Raw genomic sequence first — 25016 nt, 5'->3', positions numbered from 1 at the left:
AGCTAGTTTATGATCTTATTGATGAAGATTTGCTAGTACTTGAAATATGTGTTTAAAAAGAGTTTAAAGAGTAAGAAATGGAGAGAATGCTTATAGTTCTGGTGTGTGTGTGTGTATTACGAGAGTGAATTGTAAATAAAATTGAATTAAAATGAGTAAGAATGATGGTAGTAGTCGTGGTCTTTTATGGCTAAAAGATGATTAATAAGTTTTTGTAATGTTATGTAATAATTCATGATAAAATGGATGATTAATAAATTTTGTAATCTTGCTAATTAATTGATACTGGATTACAAAATGGTTTCCACATGTTTAAACATGTTTAGTAGTTAAATATGGCTGATCATTGGTATTTTCTATTGGTATATACCAATAGTAAATTCGTATAGAAGCTGTGTATTATACATGTATAAATACCGTATAAATACGAGTGGAATTTTTGATGAAATCGAATGCGAATACGAGTAGAGCTATCTTTATTGAGTATAAGTATGTTAACTTAAGTATTTAAGTCTGTTAAGTATATGTATTAATACTTCTTAATACAATACATATATATATTCATTTTAACTTAAGAGTTATTACGTCGTTAAACGTTACACACACCTATATATATATATATATATATATATATATATATATATATATATATATATATATATATATATATATATAATTATTACAAGTTATGATTGATCAAGCATAGAATAATCGGGTCGGGTTCGATCCATGCTTGACATCAATGAAGAGGGATTTAAGGGTCAACTGATTTTAACTCTCTGGTCCGGAGTACCTTGAATAACCCCCTGCGAGATGAGGATCTCAGCGGGGGTGGTTAAACATAGACCCACCATCGGCGGGTAGTCCGGTTAGCGATGGCTCGCGCTAAGTCGTAGGGTTCGTGTTCATAGAACGTTACCTGTATATCAAGAATGTCTAGTGAAATGCTATAAGTCCGGTAGCACGGGTGTAATTGCGTTATGTGCTGCTGTTGTTAGAGTATATGTGTGTGAAGTGAATTCTGGATCCCTCAATGTTGTGGATGAAGTCCTTTATTTATAGGGCAGCCCTTCTTGTCTTTTATCGCCACATAATAAGGTTAAAAGGATCGTGGCCTGCCAATAGTACATCTTTGAGTAAGCTGGGCCGACAAAAGCAAAAAGTGTTCTTGTCGGACTTGATCTTTTGTCTGCCAGATGTCCTCTTTCAGCTACATCATCGCCTGACATGTGTATTCCACCACCGCGCATGTATGGGATTGGCGCCATGGCTGTTACTATAATGCTATATGCCTTAGCGCACGCCCTGGAATCCTTGTGGCGGTGTTGTTTGATGCTTTACACTAGCTGATCGGGTATGCGTATCATTAAGTCCCCCCAGTTCAATGGTATACGCAGGAACTACGCATGGTGTTGAACTCAACTTGTAACCACCGTCCATCCATTCTTTTTACACGCGCCTTCACTTTCTTCTACTTGTTTTCGAACAAAATTTTTTTGTCCTGCTGCATTAAATGCAAGGAAATCGAGGCGACGTTTGTCAGTTGCTACAGTTATCATTCTGCCATTTTCGCCGCCCTGGTTTACCTCGCACTTCTTCCTTTCCTGCTTTTGACACGTGGCTCCATCTCTGCCTTTCATATTTTAACCGCCCTTTTTCAACTTCTCTTGAGGCCTCTTCTGTGTTTTTACTTCCCTATAAATACCTCATAATCATCTCTTTCACTTTTTACTTCATCTGTGCTCTCTAATCCTGCGCAAATCTTCTCAGCTTATTACTTCGACCTCGTCTTTTTAGCTTTTTCAGGTTAGCGCACGTTTAGTCTCTTTTCTTACGATCTTTTTAATTATTTGTTAATAGATGGCATCTTCTTCGTCTACTTCTGAGCCTCCAAATTGCGAGGTTATTAGGTCTGTTATGACAAGGTGCAAAATCGCGATGTTGGTGGACTGGTACCCACCTTTAGTCGATTTGAATCCTATAGCACCCCTACCTTATCAGCACGCAGATGATGTTATTGAAGGTAAGGTCACTGTATATCGACAAGTCATGGTAGAAGGGAATGTGTGCTATCCTCTCACTTCTTTCTTCATGGAGGTTCTTAGCCATTTCAATATCGGTATTGGCCAGCTGCACCCGTATAGCGCGTATCGCGTTACCGTCTTTGAGATGATTTGCCGCCACTATCAATTTCCTCCATCGCAGGATTTGTTTAAGAACGTATTTTCCTACCGTAAAAACCAACAAAGTTGGTATTCTTTTAACGACAGGATTAACTTTGTGAAGCACCTGAAAGCCGGGGTCCGCAAGAAGTGGAAGAACTCGTTCTTCTACATCGATGATTATTTTATCCCTCTTGTGTATAGAAATATTTGCGCATGGCACACAAAAGCTACAAATGCGCGGCTAAACGTTAGGTCTCCCCTTTCCCCAGATGATCAGCGGAGACTCAAGCATTTTTACAACCGCGAACTCCCCATCCGCCAATATAGCTCGGATGTTTTATGGATTGCTAATATGTGCCCCTATCCGCCTGCCCTGCCAATTATCAAAGATGCCGATGATAATGGTAGGCGGCAGATGGGCGTTATTTTTTGTACTTGTTTTCTTTTCATTACTTTCGTCTAACTTAACTTGTTAAATTTGAAGAGATGCGTCTAGACAGGCTCCTTGCTTCTCGCGATATCGAGGGTGTTTACACCGAGACGCCCGAAGTGGAGAACGAGGGCGAGCAGGGTTAGGACGCTGATGCCCTAGCTCAGGGTGATGCTGCTGTCGGTGCCGGTGGTTCCGGTGACGCCGACCAATGCGAGGGTCATACAGGTGACGACTCTCACCAAGCGGATGCCGAGGGGGCAAAGGTGACTGAGGCCCCAACTGAGAGTGGGAATAAGCATAAGCGCCCTAGAAGGGCAAAAGGTAGTTTCATTTTTATTTAAGTGTTGGACGATCGCGCTACCTATTATGTTACTTAATCAGTTATCTTCTCGTTTGCAGAGGCTCGTCTACAATTTTACGGTATGAATGATTTGATGTCGATACCGGAGGCCACAACGACTTTCCAATCCAATTTTCTAGAGAGTATCAAACTCCCCAATTACTTCACGCATATATCACCGGAGGCGGAATGGTGCTTTCATGTTCAGCTAGCTATGTTGAACTTGATGTGTTCCCAGTTTTGCCAGCGTCGCGAAAGGGCTCGTCTGGACGGCGCTGGATCTTCTACTCCGGGCTCGCTGACCGCTGATCAGATGTATGACCGCAATGTTCACCTGAACTCACTGCTCGAGGAGTCAGAAAAGGCGCACAAGGAGGCAATTAGCGCTTCGTCTGCTCTAGCCGCGGAGAAGACGTCTTTAGTTTCTCAGGTTGAGGGTTTGACCGAAAAGGTCAAGTCCCTTGAGTCTGAAAAGAGTTCTCTGGTAAAAGAGCACGAAGATCTGGCTGGCTGTTTGTCTACTTGTAAGGTCAATCGTGATGTGGTTGTGCACCAATTCGAGACCCTGAAGTAGGGTCTTCCTGTGCTAGTTGCTCGTGCTTGCGATTCCAAATATGTGAGCGATCTGCTTGTTGATGCCATTCTTGCCTTTAAGGGGGAAGATAAGCTTTCTTTCTGGAAGAAGATCCAACATCACGTTCAATCTTCTGAGGCTCTAGATGCAATTGTTACTAAGGAAGTAGACCCTCTTGTAGTGCAAAAGAGCAAGGTGGTAGCGCCGACGCTGGTGAACATCATGGTCCCTTCGTTGGTAGCTTTGTCCAATGACCCTACTGCTGATGTGCACTGCTTGTTAAACGAACAATTGTAATTTGTAATTTCCTTCACGTATGTAATGACTTTGATGGAAATAAAATATTTATCTTATTTCCTTTTCTTTGTTGTGGATAACGTTTATGTTATAAAGTTTATGAATGTGCGCTAATGATTGGCACTTTGGGCAGATTTTATCATTGTTAGTCATAGATGATATACGTGCGCTAGATATGATCCTACCCTTTGTGATTTGCATGTTTTTGTTCAATCGCCGGTTGCTAAGTATTTGTATGACCAGATACATGGGTTTTGCTCGTAGTTATGGTGTGATCCTGCGCGTAAGATCGTTTGTAAACACATTTCTTTCGGCTAAGTTCTAGTTGATTTTAATCGTAATTATACTCGAGGCATGTCAACATTTAACTTATCACATATATTGTTGTGAACACAATATATGCTTAAGTTAAGCATCCGTGTGTGCACATCGGGAGTCTTCTAAGTGCGCCAACACTTAAGATTAAGGTCAGGCGCGACCAACACCTTTGTTTATAGTCATGACTTGCAGATCTCGAGTTCTGCGCGGGTAGGTGAGGTCAATCCAATGACGCTTAACCGTCCGGTTATAATATACTAGCTCGTCACCAAACGAGCTTCTGCCGCACGGGTGCCGGAGAAATTAACCCTTCAAAGGCAAGAGTGCGCTGCCTAAAAGATTGTACGTACCATTTTCAAGTTATAGAACTACTTTACATATAATGGTACAAAGATAATTGTAGACAATAACTTGGAGACAATAATTAAGCATGGATAGATAATGTGCGTAAAGCGCTTAGAGATTGTCATCATTACAGATTTCAAATACGTGCTAAACAGGACACGCGTAAAAACTTCCAATCATTTCAATAACAAAACATAGGAATAACCACCCTGATCACAACCGTACTACCACGACCTCTCCCTCAACTTCTCATCCTTGTATTCTTTGAACTCGTAGTTCACGCCGGCAATTTCATCTCCCTCATCATTTCCAGCTCCTGAAGAACTGGCCCCATCTTTCTTTGCCTTTGCTGCAGCTTGAATACTTCGGATCTGTGGATACCAGTCAAATAGTGTTACAAATCAACGAATGCGCGAGTATGTGTGCAAACGCACTCTAATATGCGTCTTATGTTTTAGATTATGTAAGATTGTGCTCATTTTAATGCGGTAAGCGCACAGACTGGTTGCGAGTTTGTTGCATTCCATCCGGTTAAGTATGCATTTACCGATTTTATTGTTACGTGGTTGCGCGTGATCCGTAGTTTTAATTTGCGTTTCACGATTAGTTATATATGTTTACGTGTACCTATTGAAGTCGATAGTCCTCCGCTGTCACTTTGGACTTGAGCGTGGCTTTCCCTAGTGGGTTAGGTAGCGTTATGATGCCTTGATAAAGGCAGGTGCTGATAGAGAAGTGTGACAGCTCCAGTTGCCCAAGGATAGCGTCGTATTCCAATTTCGCGCGTATCACTTTGAAGTCAACCATCAGCGTGTGCTCCCTTTCCCTGTCGTGATCATCCCGTAAGGTCAGCGTTGCTCCTAGTATCCTTTTTGACCATGCGGGGTCACCACTAATTCCTCTAAACTGTTGCTTCACCTCCCTTATGATGCACTTCATTCTGTAGGACAAGTCATCAAAGCAGTGAAAGAACATAACATTAACGCAGCTGGCAGTGTCGATAAGAATATTGTTAATGTATTGACCGCACTCAGGCAATTAACCCTCCACGACCAGTGGAGCACATTTCCTTTCGTAAATAGGCTCGCATGGAAGGTGCGCCTTGAGGGTTTCATATGGCAGCAATGGTTCTTTCTCGATTTCTTTCCTCCTCTCCCACGAAAAGACATAGATAACCTTGTCCTTCTCACCTCCTTCATTCTCCTTCTTGTATCCACCCGACTCATCCTTCCCTGGCTTCAAGTGTTTCAGCTCTCCTCGCTTGAGGCAAACGACCACCTTATCAACCAGTGCTTTTGCAGCGATTGGTCTCATGTCCGAAATCATCGTGAAAGTCGAAAAATTTAGACTTATCACGTCGCGCATACTCGGACATGCGCGCGGGTTTCTCAAACATTTTTGAGATGGGCTCAGTTACGTAAATCTCCTTTGGGCTCTTGGTGAGGCTTCTGGTCAAGGCTTGCTTGTTTTCCCTCGTGTCGCTATCCCTATTCCAATGATGTTGCTGGTTGTTGTTGTTGTTCCCTTGATGTTTTCATTGGTGCTTCCTATCACTGTGATGATTGTTACCATGGTGGTGGTAGGGGCTGAAGTCTTGCGGGTTTCTCCCAAAACTGCCCGACTGGCACCCACCCCTTGGCGAATCGTAACCGTTGCGCCGACCATTTCCCGAACCTCTGTAACCCGAGCACCTGGTGGTGTATTCTTCAATGCGCATGTGTTCGTGCACTTCTCTTATTGCTTCTGCTAGTGTCTCGGGAGGGCGCTTTCTAAGTTTCTGCCATAATGTTAGGTGGCGCTCTCGACAGATTCCATGTATGAAACCGGATACCTTCAATGATTCGGCGTAGTTAGGGATTCTGGCTACCTCTTGGTAGTATCTATCGATGAACTGTCCCAAGGATTCTCCTCGCTCATGCTTGATGTCATGACACTCGACATGCGTCCTTCTAGTTGCATGCATGTTAAGGAAGTTAAGCAGGAAACGTGTTCGGAGGTCATCATAACAGCTTATAACGGGCACCGGAAGGTTGTTGAACCACTGCCGAGCCACACCTTCAAGCAGCGAAGGAAACTCCGTGCATTTTGTCTTATCAGCCCAGCGCTGGTTTCGCGGTATTCCTTCATACTTCTGTAAAAAGTCATCAGGGTCCGAGAATCCGTCGTAATACCCCACGGTTAGCGGTATCACGGGCAGTGGCGTCAAGACGTGATTCAGTATGTGCACTGAGAACTTTTCTCCCGTAGGAGCAGTTTCGAAATAGGGTTTGACGGGTACTCCTTTCATTCCTGCGTACAGGTTTTTGATCATAAGTTCAGCCTTTCTGGGCTGTTCAAATTCATGCACCATGTCGTCTGGCGCGGCATTAATCAAAGCATAGATTAGATTGGCTTGGCTGAGAGCGCGTTGCTCGTGCATTCGAGTCGATGATTCGGTGGGGGCGCTCCTTCCTGCAGGAAAAGTTCCTTATGCGAAAGTAGTAGCGCTAGATTCGGGAGTCGTTGGAGATGCATCCCTTCGCGGTGAAGGCAAACGACTTGCACTTTGTGAGCCGGAAGGGCAGCTAGAGTGACTAGGGCTATTGCGTATGGCTTCTAAAATTGGGTAGATGGGGGTGAACCCCGTGCTTATGGTGTTCGAGGCCCAGGGTATCGGCCTGATTGCTTCCGGGGTCTTGAAAGATGACGTGGGCGCACCAGGGGGAGGTATCTGGGTAGCTCTTGGTGGCGCATTGTCGGAGGTTCCTGCAGGTCCTTTGATGGATGGCTTAGGTCCTGTGGGCGAGGTAGCTCGCGCTTGTTCAGCTTTAGGTAGTTCTTGCTTGCTAGTCATTTTAACACAAGTTACTGTATCAAAAAGAAACAAGCGAGTCGTTTGATCAATCCATAATTAATGAGTTACTTAATTAAGGATTGAGTGCAATGAGATTAAGATGGAGGATGAGATGTTTGATGATTATTTTGGGCCATGATGATCGTCTTTCACTTTAACAATCAAGTGATCAACCATCCCGACCCGGTCTTGATTGTTAATTAGCATGATTCACCTTAACACAATGTAAAATTCCTTGGGCAAGATCACAAGAGAAAATTGCAAAGGTCCAGGCAAATGGCAGAGAATCAACAACCCATAAATGATAGGCCAAGCTCTCTATTTATAGTATCCGAAATATTCGCAGTCTGCGGATTGTCTAATCATCCGCGCAATCTTAGCGAAATAACACGCAATCTTTTATTAATGCGGCAACTGATCCGCTATCTTTATTTTTAGCGAATACTTCAAACCTCTTGAATACACTTTGCGTAACTTCTGGTTCTAACCTTTAATAAATAAAATATACATATACAATGCTATGTATATGATCAAGTCCCCCCAGTTTATTATGATACATTTTACAAAGTAAATGTATCATGATAAACTCTAAAAAGTTTGCAGTTATTCATGACCGCTATCGGCATTATAACATTTTCGCTATGCCTTTGTTACCGTTACATCAAACAAAGTTCCTGTTTTTATCCGTTGGCGAAAATATTACCGTTTAAATGGAATTGATTAGCACTCTTACTTTCCCTATATATATACCGGTGTCCACAATCATAAAATTCCTACTCGCAATTCAGAACATCTTACAATTAATCGAATATTCAATCAACCTTTGCAACCACTTTCTTACTCACAACTTCTTTTCAATTAATAATGAGGATCGACGAAGTTGACAGCAAGGTTAACCCAAAAACCTTAATTACCAAGTTATTAACAAGCCCTGAATCCAAATCGACAGCGTCATCTGGAAAAGAAAAACGATCAATTCCAGTTGTTGATTTAACTTCCAAATCTCCTCCTACTAAACCGAGCCCCGCCAAACGACCAAACCAGACGCCGCCATCGTCGCAGAGCAAAAAGCTGAAACAACGCAACTCTACCCTTTATGATAACCCGATCATATCCGATTATGAGGGTGATCAACAAATGGGTAAGTCCTGAATATTATTTCATAAATACAACATTTGCGATGCTTATATTTCTCCGCTAATTTATAAATTGCGTCTCTTTGTAGGCGAATCAACCGGTGATCCAATTTTTCCCAGCTCGAACACTGTTGACCAAATAACTGAGTTTTTTCGCACTCCACCCGACTCTTATGGGGTGAAAGTTGACGGTTTATCGGGATATACTTGTGCTACTTCTTCTGTGGTGCTAGATCAACGCCACCAGATGAAGCTGGCAATCCCAAACGAGCTTCGCCGTGAGTTCTTGAAGCTTTCTGCACTTGATGCACATAACAGCTTCGTGCAGAATTTTTATATGGCATCTAATACTGCATACGACATGATTTACCGCCAAGAACAATTCTTCAATGTTCTTGAGGCTGAAAAAGCCAAATATTTGACTGAGAAAGCCAAGGCTGCAGACAGCGAAAAGCGCTGTGTTGATCTATCTTATGAGCTCACCGCAGCAAAAACCGTCATTGATGATTTAAAATAACAAGTTTCTACTGTGGCTGATAAAGAAAATAACCTTCAAGCAACTGTTAAGTCGCTAACAGAGGAGGTTACAAAGCTGACTGCAGAGTGAGACAATGTTCTAACTGCTAAAGCTTCTGCAGAGCTTGAGTTTACAAAGCTTCGCCAACATTTACCAGAGTTGGCTAGAAAAATTCTCAACTTGCAACCTGTTTCCGCACTATTTTCCACGTATGCTGCTGCACTACAACTGCGCGAAAGAGTGAAATTCATGGATCAGATCGCCACCCACTGCCCTCTACCAGAGCCACTGCCATCTGCAATAGATGGCCGTTTATGTTCTTTAACAGACGCTCAAAATGCGTTTGCTACTGCAAAAGAGAACATAGCAGATATTCCTATTCTAAAAATTACAGCAATAAGCGAGCAGGATGATGCTACTGCAGATGACATCATCAAGCTTGATTTATCTAAGTAATAAATGTACAGTGTAAAATTAGCATGCAGCTATCTTTGCGCTGTCATTAATAAAATTTTCGCATATTCGCATATTCTGCAAGTACTTTTATTTATATAGCACTTTTTATCAGTAATATTCATAACACAGACTTGTCCTCTGCAATTTTCAACTTTTATTATTGTGCACATAATAAGTATGTACTTTTACGAAACAATATGTATGCACGCATATTTATACGTTATGAATCTTCTAAGTCCGCCAAAACGATCCTTAGGCAATCAATTAGCACCGCGAAGCATCTAAGTATGGCAAAATCAAATACTTAGGAAATTAAATTCCTTTCGCGATAATTAGTTTCTGCGTAAGTGGGCAATTTCATTACTACACGACGTAGCCTTTGCGAATCATACCAGTATTATAAAACACAAATATTATAGAATATTTCATAAAGTCTAAGCATTCCACAAAGTATGATTATGTTTGTCAATACAAACAAACTTTTTCGCATATTCTTACAAGTGTTTGCTTTTCATATTCTTACAAGTTTGATCAAGACTTGTAAAAATAAAAATGAAAACACATTGAAAAATACCAAACATAGGCTTCTCATCTCATTTTACACTTTGAATACGCATGCGAATTGGCCAACACTTTATTTTTACTGAGTTATGCATAATATCACTTTAATAAAGCAGCATGCCACGCATTAGGGAGAGTTCGCCCTTCTATGTCTGCAAGTTTATATGATCATGCTGCATTAATTGCCTTGATAAGTGAAATGTCCCGTTCTTATTGATTAAAAACGTTCCATATTAATTGATTTCGTTGCGAGGTTTTGACCTCTATATGAGACGTTTTTCAAAGACTGCATTCATTTTAAAACAAACCATAACCTTTATTTCATCAATAAAGGTTTAAAAAACTTTACGTAGATTATCAAATAATGATAATCTAAAATATCCTGTTTACACACGACCATTACATAATGGTTTACAATACAAATATGTTACAACAAAATAAGTTTCTTGAATGCAGTTTTTACACAATATCATACAAGCATGGACTCCAAATCTCGTCCTTATTTAAGTATGCGACAGCGGAAGCTCTTAATAATCACCTGAGAATAAACATGTTAAAAACGTCAACAAAAATGTTGGTGAGTTATAGGTTTAACCTATATATATCAAATCATAATAATAGACCACAAGATTTCATATTTCAATACACATCCCATACATAGAGATAAAAATTATTCATATGGTGAACACCTGGTAACCAACATTAACAAGATGCATATATAAGAATATCCCCATCATTCCGGGACACCCTTCGGATATGATATAAATTTCGAAGTACTAAAGCATCCGGTACTTTGGATGGGGCTTGTTGGGCCCGATAGATCTATCTTTAGGATTCGCGTCAATTAGGGTGTCTGTTCCCTAATTCTTAGATTACCAGACTTAATAAAAAGGGGCATATTCGATTTCGATAATTCAACCATAGAATGTAGTTTCACGTACTTGTGTCTATTTTGTAAATCATTTATAAAACCTGCATGTATTCTCATCCCAAAAATATTAGATTTTAAAAGTGGGACTATAACTCACTTTCACAGATTTTTACTTCGTCGGGAAGTAAGACTTGGCCACTGGTTGATTCACGAACCTATAACAATATATACATATATATCAAAGTATGTTCAAAATATATTTACAACACTTTTAATATATTTTGATGTTTTAAGTTTATTAAGTCAGCTGCCCTCGTTAGTAACCTACAACTAGTTGTCCACAATTAGATGTACAGAAATAAATCGATAAATATTATCTTGAATCAATCCACGACCCAGTGTATACGTATCTCAGTATTGATCACAACTCAAACTATATATATTTTGGAATCAACCTCAACCCTGTATAGCTAACTCCAACATTCACATATAGAGTGTCTATGGTTGTTCCGAAATATATATAGATGTGTCGACATGATAGGTCGAAACATTGTATACGTGTCTATGGTATCTCAAGATTACATAATATACAATACAAGTTGATTAACTTATGGTTGGAATAGATTTGTTACCAATTTTCACGTAGCTAAAATGAGAAAAATTATCCAATCTTGTTTTACCCATAACTTCTTTATTTTAAATCCGTTTTGAGTGAATCAAATTGCTATGGTTTCATTTTGAACTCTATTTTATGAATCTAAACAGAAAAAGTATAGGTTTATAGTCGGAAAAATAAGTTACAAGTCGTTTTTGTAAAGGTAGTCATTTCAGTCGAAAGAACGACGTCTAGATGACCATTTTAGAAAACATACTTCCACTTTGAGTTTAACCATAATTTTTGGATATAGTTTCATGTTCATAATAAAAATTATTTTCTCAGAATAACAATTTTTAAATCAAAGTTTATCATAGTTTTTAATTAACTAACCCAAAACAGCCCGCGGTGTTACTACGACGGCGTAAATCCGGTTTTACGGTGTTTTTCGTGTTTCCAGGTTTTAAATCATTAAGTTAGCATATCATATAGATATAGAACATGTGTTTAGTTGATTTTAAAAGTCAAGTTAGAAGGATTAACTTTTGTTTGCGAACAAGTTTAGAATTAACTAAACTATGTTCTAGTGATTACAAGTTTAAACCTTCGAATAAGATAGCTTTATATGTATGAATCGAATGATGTTATGAACATCATTACTACCTTAATTTCCTTGGATAAACCTACTGGAAGAGAGAAAAATGGATCTAGCTTCAATAGATCCTTGGATGGCTCGAAGTTCTTGAAGCAGAATCATGACACGAAAACAAGTTCAAGTAAGATCATCACTTGAAATAAGATTGTTATAGTTATAGAAATTGAACCAAAGTTTGAATATGATTATTACCTTGTATTAGAATGATAACCTACTGTAAGAAATAAAGATTTCTTGAGGTTGGATGATCACCTTACAAGATTGGAAGTGAGCTAGCAAACTTGAAAGTATTCTTGAGTTTATGAAACTAGAACTTTTGGAATTTATGAAGAACACTTAGAACTTGAAGATAGAACTTGAGAGAGATCAATTAGATGAAGAAAATTGAAGAATGAAAGTGTTTGTAGGTGTTTTTGGTCGTTGGTGTATGGATTAGATATAAAGGATATGTAATTTTGTTTTCATGTAAATAAGTCATGAATGATTACTCATATTTTTGTAATTTTATGAGATATTTCATGCTAGTTGCCAAATGATGGTTCCCACATGTGTTAGGTGACTCACATGGGCTGCTAAGAGCTGATCATTGGAGTGTATATACCAATAGTACATACATCTAAAAGCTGTGTATTGTACGAGTACGAATACGGGTGCATACGAGTAGAATTGTTGATGAAACTGAACGAGGATGTAATTGTAAGCATTTTTGTTAAGTAGAAGTATTTTGATAAGTGTCTTGAAGTCTTTCAAAAGTGTATAAATACATATTAAAACACTACATGTATATACATTTTAACTGAGTCGTTAAGTTATCGTTAGTCGTTACATGTAAGTGTTGTTTTGAAACCTTTAGGTTAACGATCTTGTTAAATGTTGTTAACCCAATGTTTATAATATCAAATGAGATTTTAAATTATTATATTATCATGATATTATCATGTATGAATATCTCTTAATATGATATATATATACATTAAATGTCTTTACAACGATAATCGTTACATATATGTCTCGATTAAAAATCATTAAGTTAATAGTCTTGTTTTTACATATGTAGTTCATTGTTAATATACTTAATGATATGTTTACTTATCATAATATCATGTTAACTATATATATATCCATATATATGTCATCATATAGTTTTTACAAGTTTTAACGTTCGTGAATCACCGGTCAACTTGGGTGGTCAATTGTCTATATGAAACATATTTCAATTAATCAAGTCTTAACAAGTTTGATTGCTTAACATGTTGGAAACATTTAATCATGTAAATATCAATCTCAATTAATATATATTAACATGAAAAAGTTCGGGTCACTACAGTACCTACCCGTTAAATAAATTTCGTCCTGAAATTTTAAGCTGTTGAAGGTGTTGACGAATCTTCTGGAAATAGATGCGGGTATTTCTTCTTCATCTGATCTTCATGCTCCCAGGTGAACTCGGGTCCTCTACGAGCATTCCATCGAACCTTAACAATTGGTATCTTGTTTTGCTTAAGTCTTTTAACCTCACGATCCATTATTTCGACGGGTTCTTCGATGAATTGAAGTTTTTCGTTGATTTGGATTTCATCTAACGGAATAGTGAGATCTTCTTTAGCAAAACATTTCTTCAAATTCGAGACGTGGAAAGTGTTATGTACAGCCGCGAGTTGTTGAGGTAACTCAAGTCGGTAAGCTACTGGTCCGACACGATCAATAATCTTGAATGGTCCAATATACCTTGGATTTAATTTCCCTCGTTTACCAAATCGAACAACGCCTTTCCAAGGTGCAACTTTAAGCATGACCATCTCTCCAATTTCAAATTCTATATCTTTTCTTTTAATGTCAGCGTAGCTCTTTTATCGACTTTGGGCGGTTTTCAACCGTTGTTGAATTTGGATGATCTTCTCGGTAGTTTCTTGTATAATCTCCGGACCCGTAATCTGTCTATCCCCCACTTCACTCCAACAAATCGGAGACCCGCACTTTCTACCATAAAGTGCTTCAAACGGCGCCATCTCAATGCTTGAATGGTAGCTGTTGTTGTAGGAAAATTCTGCTAATGGTAGATGTCGATCCCAACTGTTTTCGAAATCAATAACACATGCTCGTAGCATGTCTTCAAGCGTTTGTATCGTCCTTTCACTCTGCCCATCAGTTTGTGGATGATAGGCAGTACTCATGTCTAGACGAGTTCCTAATGCTTGCTGTAATGTCTGCCAGAATCTTGAAATAAATCTGCCATCCCTATCAGAGATAATAGAGATTGGTATTCCATGTCTGGAGATGACTTCCTTCAAATACAGTCGTGCTAACTTCTCCATCTTGTCATCTTCTCTTATTGGCAGGAAGTGTGCTGATTTGGTGAGACGATCAACTATTACCCAAATAGTATCAAAACCACTTGCAGTCCTTGGCAATTTAGTGATGAAATCCATGGTAATGTTTTCCCATTTCCATTCCGGGATTTCGGGTTGTTGAAGTAGACCTGATGGTTTCTGATGCTCAGCTTTGACCTTAGAACACGTCAAACATTCTCCTACGTATTTAGCAACATCGGCTTTCATACCCGGCCACCAAAAATGTTTCTTGAGATCCTTGTACATCTTCCCCGTTCCTGGATCTATTGAGTATCTGGTTTTATGAGCTTCTCTAAGTACCATTTCTCTCATATCTCCAAATTTTGGTACCCAAATCCTTTCAGCCCTATACCGGGTTTCGTCTTCCTGAATATTAAGATGCTTCTCCGATCCTTTGGGTATTTCATCCTTTAAATTTCCCTCTTTTAAAACTCCTTGTTGCGCCTCCTTTATTTGAGTAGTAAGGTTATTATGAATCATTATATTCATAGATTTTACTCGAATGGGTTCTCTGTCCTTCCTGCTCAAGGCATCGGCTACCACATTTGCCTTCCCTGGGTGGTAACGAATCTCAAAGTCGTAATCATTCAACAATTCAATCCACCTACGCTGCCTCATATTCAGTTGTTTCTGATTAAATATGTGTTGAAGACTTTTGTGGTCGGTATATATAATACTTTTGACCCCATATAAGTAGTACCTCCAAGTCTTTAATGCAAAAACAACCGCTCCTAATTCCAAATCATGCGTCGTATAATTTTGTTCGTGAATCTTCAATTGTCTAGACGCATAAGCAATCACCTTTGTTCGTTGCATTAATACACAACCGAGACCTTGCTTTGATGCGTCACAATAAATCACAAAATCATCATTCCCTTCAGGCAATGACAATATAGGTGCCGTAGTTAGCTTTTTCTTCAATAACTGAAACGCTTTCTCTTGTTCATCATTCCATTCAAATTTCTTCCCTTTATGCGTTAATGCAGTCAAGGGTTTTGCTATTCTGGAAAAGTCTTGGATGAACCTTCTGTAGTAACCAGCTAGTCCTAAAAACTGGCGTATGTGTTTCGGAGTTTTCGGGGTTTCCCACTTTTCAACAGTTTCTATCTTTGCCGGATCCACCTTAATACCTTCTTTGTTCACTATGTGACAGAGGAATTGAACTTCTTCCAACCAAAATGCACACTTTGAAAACTTAGCGTACAATTCTTCCTTCCTCAATACTTCTAATACCTTTCTCAAATGTTCACCGTGTTCTTGGTCATTCTTTGAGTAAATAAGTATGTCATCAATGAAAACAATGACAAACTTGTCAAGGTATGGTCCACACACTCGGTTCATAAGGTCCATGAACACAGCTGGTGCATTAGTTAAACCAAACGGCATGACCATAAACTCGTAATGACCGTAACGTGTTCTAAAAGCAGTCTTTGGAATATCATCTTCTTTCACCCGCATTTGATGATACCCGGAACGTAAGTCAATCTTTGAATAAACAGACGAGCCTTGTAGTTGATCAAATAAGTCGTCGATTCTCGGTAGTGGGTAGCGGTTCTTGATGGTAAGTTTGTTCAACTCTCGGTAGTCGATACACAACCTGAATGTACCATCTTTCTTCTTGACAAACAAAACAGGAGCTCCCCACGGTGATGTGCTTGGTCGAATGAAACCACGCTCTAAAAGTTCTTGTAATTGGCTTTGCAGTTCTTTCATCTCGCTGGGTGCGAGTCTGTAAGGAGCACGAGCTATTGGTGCAGCTCCTGGTACAAGATCTATTTGAAATTCAACGGATCGTTGTGGGGGTAATCCCGGTAATTCTTTCGGAAATACATCGGGAAATTCTTTTGCAATGGGAACATCATTGATGCTCTTTTCTTCAGTTTGTACTTTCTCGACGTGTGCTAGAACAGCATAGCAACCTTTTCTTATTAGTTTTTGTGCCTTCAAATTACTAATAATATGTAGCTTCGTGTTGCCCTTTTCTCCGTACACCATTAAGGGTTCTCCTTCTTCTCGTACAATGCGAATTGCATTTTTATAACATACGATCTCTGCTTTCACCTTCTTCAGCCAGTCCATGCCAACTATTACATCAAAACTCCCTAACTCTACGGGTATCAAATCAATCTTAAATATTTCGCTATCGAGTTTAATTTCTCGATTCCGGCATATATAATCTGCTGAAATTAATTTACCGTTTGCTAATTCGAGTAAAAATTTACTATCCAACAGCGTCAATGGACAACTTAATTTAGCACAAAAATCTCTACTCATATAGCTTCTATCCGCACCTGAATCAAATAAAACGTAAGCAGATTTATTGTCAATAAGAAACGTACCCATAACAAGCTCCGGGTCTTCCTGTGCCTCTGCCGCATTAATATTGAAAACTCTTCCGCGGCCTTGTCCATTCGTGTTCTCCTGGTTCGGGCAATTTCTAATAATGTGGCCCAGTTTTCCACATTTATAACAAACTACATTGGCATAACTTGCTCCGACACTAGTTGCTCAGCCATTACTCGTTCCGACACCATTTGTTCCTTTCGTTCTATTAACCCCTGGTCCATAGACCTCACACTTCACCGCGCTATGACCATTTCTTTTACACTTGTTGCAAAATTTGGTGCAGAACCCCGAGTGATACTTTTCACACCTTTGGCATAGCTGCTTCTGATTGTTGTTGTTGTTGCAGTTATTATTGTTGTTGGGATGATTGTTGTAGTTGTTGTTGTTGTTGTTGTTGTTGTTGGGCCGTTTGTTGTAGTTGCGATTGATGTTGCGATTGTTGGGATAATTATTGCGATTATTGTTGTAATTGCTGTTGTTGTTGTATTGGTGATTCTTATCACCGTTTTCCTCCCACTTTCTTTTGACTTGCTTCACATTGGCCTCTTCAGCAGTCTGTTCTTTAATTCTTTCTTCAATCTGGTTCACTAGTTTGTGAGCCATTCTACATGCCTGTTGTATGGAGGCGGGCTCGTGTGAACTTATATCTTCTTGGATTCTTTCCGGTAATCCTTTCACAAATGCGTCGATCTTCTCTTCCTCATCTTCGAACGCTCCCGGACACAATAGGCACAATTCTGTGAATCGTCTTTCGTACGTGGTAATATCAAATCCTTGGGTTCGTAACCCTCTAAGTTCTGTCTTGAGCTTATTGACCTCGGTTCTGGGACGGTACTTCTCGTTCATCAAGTGCTTGAATGCTGACCACGGTAGTGCGTACGCATCGTCTTGTCCCACTTGCTCTAGATAGGTATTCCACCATGTTAACGCAGAACCTGTGAAGGTATGCGTAGCGTACTTCACTTTGTCCTATTCAGTACACTTACTTATGGCAAACACCGATTCGACCTTCTCGGTCCACCGTTTCAATCCGATCGGTCCTTCGGTTCCATCAAATTCCAAAGGTTTGCAGGCAGTGAATTCTTTGTAGGTGCATCTTACACGATTTCCTGTACTGCCAGATCCAAGGTTATTGTTGGTATGTAGTGCAGCCTGTACTGCGGCTATATTTGAAGCTAGAAAAGTACGGAATTCCTCTTCATTCATATTCACGGTGTGTCGAGTAGTAGGTGCCATTTCCTTCAAAATAGTCAAATGGAACAAGTTAATCATACAGAATATTAAGAGTAGTTAATAGTATTTTGTAGCATAATATGAACTCATTTATAAAAGCTTTTTCTTCATATTAGCGTTTTATAAGTTTAAATTCGGGTAGTACCTACCCGTTAAGTTCATACTTAGTAGCTAATATACAATTCAACTACTACAATTCTATATGAAAAACTGATTATAATAATATTTCGCGTTTAAACTTTTACACAATATTTTACAAACTTACAATACCGCTTATTTTACATATAGCATGAAATATAGCACACAATAAATTTGATACAAGATGGTTGTGAAGATAATTCTAGCTAGTACACAAGTCGTTCAGCAAAGGCAATAAAGACACGTAATTCATACGTCCAGAAACAAGTCATGCATTCTGGTTTTACTAGGATTACTTCCCATCCATGGTCTTGTGGAACATAACCGTTATGGCCGTTGATAAGACATCGTGTTGTAACATCGTCAAAGGGACGAGGGTTACGTAATGTCCAACAGTCCCGTAACAATCTAAAAACCTCATTTCTTACCCCAATTACCGACTCCGTCACTTGTGGGAACGTTTTGTTTAATAGTTGTAGCCCGATGTTCTTGTTCTCACTTTGGTGAGAAGCGAACATTACTAATCCGTAAGCATAGCATGCTTCTTTATGGTGCATGTTAGCCGCTTTTTCTAAATCATGAAGTCCTATATTCGGATACATTGAGTCAAAATAATTTCTTAACCCGTTGCGTAACATAGCATTTGGGTTTCCCGCAATATATGCGTCAAAGTAAACACATCGTAACTTATGGGTTTCCCAATGTGATATCCCCCATATTTCAAACGAAAGTCTCTTATAAACCAAGACATTCTTGGAACGTTCTTCGAATGTCTTACAAACTGATCTCGCCTTAAATAGTTGTGCCGAGGAATTCTGACCGACTCTAGACAGGATTTCATCAATCATGTCTCCGGGTAGGTCTCTTAAAATATTGGGTTGTCTATCCATTTTGTGTTTTTAAACTGTAAAATAGACAAGAGTTAGATTCATAAAAAATAAATACTTATTAATACAAGCAATTTTTACATATATCATAAAGCATAAGCACACTATATTACATATATTACACCACACGAATACAACTATCTTATTCCGACTCGCTTGTTTCTTCTTCTTCGGTTTTGGTTCGTTTTGCCAAGTTTCTAGGGATATATGATGTTCCCCTAATACGAGCCGTCGTTGTCCACATTGGTTTAGAAAAACCTGGTGGTTTAGAGGTTCCCGGGTCATTGTTACAACTTAAGGACTTCGGGGGTTGATGATACATATAAAGTTCATCGGGGTTGGAATTAGATTTCTCTATTTTTATGCCCTTTCCCTTATTATTTTCTTTTGCCTTTTTAAATTCAGTTGGGGTAATTTCTATAACATCATCGAAATTCTCGTCAGAATCTGATTCATCGGAGAATTGGTAATCCTCCCAATATTTTGCTTCCTTGGCGGAAACCCCATTGACCATAATTAACCTTGGTCGGTTGGTTGAGGATTCTCTTTTACTTAACCGTTTTATTATTTCCCCTACCGGTTCTATTTCTTCTTCCGGTTCCGATTCTTCTTCCGGTTCCGATTCTTCTTCCGGTTCCGACTCTTCTTCCGGTTCCTCTTCGGGAACTTGTGAATCAGTCCACGAATCATTCCAATTTACATTTGACTCTTCATTATTATTAGGTGAGTCAATAGAACTTGTTCTAGAGGTAGACATCTATCACATAATATCAAACACGTTAAGAGATTAATATATCACATAATATTCATATGTTAAAAATATATAGTTTCCAACAAAAATGTTAAGCAATCATTTTTAAAGAAAACACGGTCGAAGTCCAGACTCACTAATGCATCCTAACAAACTCGATAAGACAAACTAATGCAAATTTTCTGGTTCTTTAAGACCAACGCTCTGATACCAACTGAAATGTCCCGTTCTTATTGATTAAAAACGTTCCATATTAATTGATTTCGTTGCGAGGTTTTGACCTCTATATGAGACGTTTTTCAAAGACTGCATTCATTTTAAAACAAACCATAACCTTTATTTCATCAATAAAGGTTTAAAAAGATTTACGTAGATTATCAAATAATGATAATCTAAAATATCCTGTTTACACACGACCATTACATAATGGTTTACAATACAAATATGTTACAACAAAATAAGTTTCTTGAATGCAGTTTTTACACAATATCATACAAGCATGGACTCCAAATCTCGTCCTTATTTAAGTATGCGACAGCGGAAGCTCTTAATAATCACCTGAGAATAAACATGCTAAAAACGTCAACAAAAATGTTGGTGAGTTATAGGTTTAACCTATATATATCAAATCATAATAATAGACCACAAGATTTCATATTTCAATACACATCCCATACATAGAGATAAAAATCATTCATATGGTGAACACCTGGTAACCAACATTAACAAGATGCATATATAAGAATATCCCCATCATTCCGGGACACCCTTCGGATATGATATAAATTTCGAAGTACTAAAGCATCCGGTACTTTGGATGGGGCTTGTTGGGCCCGATAGATCTATCTTTAGGATTCGCGTCAATTAGGGTGTCTGTTCCCTAATTCTTAGATTACCAGACTTAATAAAAAGGGGCATATTCGATTTCGATAATTCAACCATAGAATGTAGTTTCACGTACTTGTGTCTATTTTGTAAATCATTTATAAAACCTGCATGTATTCTCATCCCAAAAATATTAGATTTTAAAAGTGGGACTATAACTCACTTTCACAGATTTTTACTTCGTCGGGAAGTAAGACTTGGCCACTGGTTGATTCACGAACCTATAACAATATATACATATATATCAAAGTATGTTCAAAATATATTTTCAACACTTTTAATATATTTTGATGTTTTAAGTTTATTAAGTCAGCTGTCCTCGTTAGTAACCTACAACTAGTTGTCCACAATTAGATGTACAGAAATAAATCGATAAATATTATCTTGAATCAATCCACGACCCAGTGTATACGTATCTCAGTATTGATCACAACTCAAACTATATATATTTTGGAATCAACCTCAACCCTGTATAGCTAACTCCAACATTCACATATAGAGTGTCTATGGTTGTTCTGAAATATATATAGATGTGTTGATATGATAGGTCGAAACATTGTATACGTGTCTATGGTATCTCAAGATTACATAATATACAATACAAGTTGATTAAGTTATGGTTGGAATAGATTTGTTACCAATTTTCACGTAGCTAAAATGAGAAAAATTATCCAATCTTGTTTTACCCATAACTTCTTCATTTTAAATCCGTTTTGAGTGAATCAAATTGCTATGGTTTCATTTTGAACTCTATTTTATGAATCTAAACAGAAAAAGTATAGGTTTATAGTCGTAAAAATAAGTTACAAGTTGTTTTTGTAAAGGTAGTCATTTCAGTCGAAAGAACGACGTCTAGATGACCATTTTAGAAAACATACTTCCACTTTGAGTTTAACCATAATTTTTGGATATAGTTTCATGTTCATAATAAAAATTATTTTCTCAGAATAACAATTTTTAAATCAAAGTTTATCATAGTTTTTAATTAACTAACCCAAAACAGCCCGCGGTGTTACTACGACGGCGTAAATCCGGTTTTACGGTGTTTTTCGTGTTTCCAGGTTTTAAATCATTAAGTTAGCATATCATATAGATATAGAACATGTGTTTAGTTGATTTTAAAAGTCAAGTTAGAAGGATTAACTTTTGTTTGCGAACAAGTTTAGAATTAACTAAACTATGTTCTAGTGATTACAAGTTTAAACCTTCGAATAAGATAGCTTTATATGTATGAATCGAATGATGTTATGAACATCATTACTACCTTAATTTCCTTGGATAAACCTACTGGAAGAGAGAAAAATGGATCTAGCTTCAATGGATCCTTGGATGGCTCGAAGTTCTTGAAGCAGAATCATGACACGAAAACAAGTTCAAGTAAGATCATCACTTGAAATAAGATTGTTATAGTTATAGAAATTGAACCAAAGTTTGAATATGATTATTACCTTGTATTAGAATGATAACCTACTGTAAGAAATAAAGATTTCTTGAGGTTGGATGATCACCTTACAAGATTGGAAGTGAGCTAGCAAACTTGAAAGTATTCTTGATTTTATGAAACTAGAACTTTTGGAATTTATGAAGAACACTTAGAACTTGAAGATAGAACTTGAGAGAGATCAATTAGATGAAGAAAATTGAAGAATGAAAGTGTTTGTAGGTATTTTTGGTCGTTGGTGTATGGATTAGATATAAAGGATATGTAATTTTGTTTTCATGTAAATAAGTCATGAATGATTACTCATATTTTTGTAATTTTATGAGATATTTCATGCTAGTTGCCAAATGATGGTTCCCACATGTGTTAGGTGACTCACATGGGCTGCTAAGAGCTGATCATTGGAGTGTATATACCAATAGTACATACATCTAAAAGCTGTGTATTGTACGAGTACGAATACGGGTGCATACGAGTAGAATTGTTGATGAAACTGAACGAGGATGTAATTGTAAGCATTTTTGTTAAGTAGAAGTATTTTGATAAGTGTCTTGAAGTCTTTCAAAAGTGTATAAATACATATTAAAACACTACATGTATATACATTTTAACTGAGTCGTTAAGTCATCGTTAGTCGTTACATGTAAGTGTTGTTTTGAAACCTTTAGGATAACGATCTTGTTAAATGTTGTTAACCCAATGTTTATAATATAAAATGAGATTTTAAATTATTATATTATCATGATATTATCATGTATGAATATCTCTTAATATGATATATATATATACATTAAATGTCTTTACAACGATAATCGTTACATATATGTCTCGATTAAAAATCATTAAGTTAATAGTCTTGTTTTTACATATGTAGTTCATTGTTAATATACTTAATGATATGTTTACTTATCATAATATCATGTAAACTATATATATATCCATATATATGTCATCATATAGTTTTTACAAGTTTTAACGTTCGTGAATCACCGGTCAACTTGGGTGGTCAATTGTCTATATGAAACATATTTCAATTAATCAAGTCTTAACAAGTTTGATTGCTTAACATGTTGGAAACATTTAATCATGTAAATATCAATCTCAATTAATATATATAAACATGAAAAAGTTCGGGTCACTACAATAAGGACCTTCCCAGTTAGGTCCTAATTTGCCAAGTTTTTCTGCTCTACTCGCATCATTGTTTCGCAGCACCCATTCACCTACACTAAAAGACAAAGCGCGTACACTTTTGTTGTAATATTTGGTGATTTGCTGTTTATTATTTGCCTCTCTGATAGCAGCCATTAACTTTCGATCTTCTATAAAATTCAAATTTTCGCCCAATGCGCCTTCATTTGCTTCCTCATCAAAGTTAGCAACTCTATGCGTTGGCACAAGAATTTCAGCGGGTATTACTGCTTCAGAGCCATATACAAAACTAAAGGGTGTTTCCCCTGTGCTCTTCTTGAAAGTGGTACGATGTTCCCATAATACATTGGGTAGCTCATCCACCTAACCAGTTCGCCCTCTTTTTAATACCGCTCACAATGTCGCGATTGGTTACTTCACACAAGCCATTAGCCTGTGGATGCACCACTGATGTAAACTTTTAGATTATATTTAAATCAATGCACCATGTTTTAAAAGGATCTTTCGCTATTTGAGCACCATTATCGTTGACCAACTCCCGTGGAATACCAAATCTGCAAACAATATACTCCCATACAAAATTACGCACTTGCACTCCAGTGATAGTGCGAATCGCCTTTGCTTCAACCCATTTTGTAAAACAGTCAATTGCCACAATTAAGAATTTGACATTTCCAGGACCTGCGGGAAATGCTCCTACAATGTCAATAGCCCACTTATGAAATGGCCATGGCGAATTAACGGGGATCATATCATGCCTTGGCATCCGATTCTGTGGAGCATGCCTTTAGCAACTTTTGCAACGCTTAACAATCCTTGCAACATCGCGGTATAAGGATTGCCAAAAGTAACCCATTCGCATAATTTTTGCCGCGATAGTTTTATAACCTGAATGCAATGCGCAGGAACCGTTATGCACTTCATCAATTATCATTTCTGCTTCAATTGGGCCAACACACCGCATCATTGGACCACAATATGACTTACGATACAAAATGTCATTTTGTATGATGTACATTGGTGCTCGTTCTCTAACTAAACGAGCTTCGCGGTTATCATTTGCAAAACACTATTGCGGATATATTGCAAGATTGGTTCCATCCAATTTGGCTATTCTTCGACAACGGACGCCACCATTAAATCATTATCTATTGATTTATTTGACAATTCCTCAACCCAAACTTGCTTTTGAAAGTGCGAAAACGTTAAAGCGGCCAGCTTACTTAACGCATCCGCCTTCTTATTTTGACTCCTTGGTACTTGTGCGAGCTCAAAATGCTCGAACCGCATAGCTAATTCTTGCAACAATTTCAAATATTTTTGCATTGAGGAGTCGTGTGCTTCAAAAGAGCCATTAAACTGATTTGCCACTAACTGCGAATCTGTAAATGCTCGCAACTTGGTCATATCCATTTTATGCGCTATATTTAAACCTGCAAGCAACGCTTCATATTCCGCTTCATTGTTTGTTACATCAAAATTGAAACGTAACGCATACATATGCTCCTCACCACTTGGGCTTGCCAAAACTAAACCCGCGCCAGCACCTTCTGCACATGAGGCCCTATCAGTAAATAAATCCCATGTTTCCCCCTGCACTGGCTTCAATTCTATTTGCTCATTAATCACCTCTAACTCCCCAGACATTTCTGTGAGGTAATCCGCCAAAACTTGACCCTTTATAGCATTACGCGGAAGGTAAGAAATTTGATAAGCACCTAACTCTACCGCCCACA

The 25016-nt window shown here is 38.1% G+C and overlaps 1 protein-coding gene across 1 annotated transcript; it reads right to left on the bottom strand.

The window, feature by feature from the left end:
- Nucleotides 1-10074: 10074 nt before the first annotated feature.
- On the bottom strand, nucleotides 10075-24031 carry LOC139868062 (uncharacterized). The gene is made up of 3 exons (XM_071856400.1): nucleotides 23870-24031; nucleotides 23280-23643; nucleotides 10075-10127 (listed from the first exon to the last, which is right to left on the bottom strand). Exons 1-3 carry the CDS (start codon nucleotides 24029-24031, stop codon nucleotides 10075-10077), a joined length of 579 nt encoding a protein of 192 aa, XP_071712501.1.
- Nucleotides 24032-25016: the final 985 nt, after the last annotated feature.

This window comes from Rutidosis leptorrhynchoides, chromosome 9, assembly GCF_046630445.1.
Source record: "Rutidosis leptorrhynchoides isolate AG116_Rl617_1_P2 chromosome 9, CSIRO_AGI_Rlap_v1, whole genome shotgun sequence".
In the NCBI taxonomy this organism is placed as follows: Eukaryota; Viridiplantae; Streptophyta; class Magnoliopsida; order Asterales; family Asteraceae; genus Rutidosis; species Rutidosis leptorrhynchoides.
This window is presented reverse-complemented; position numbering and strand designations above follow the sequence as displayed.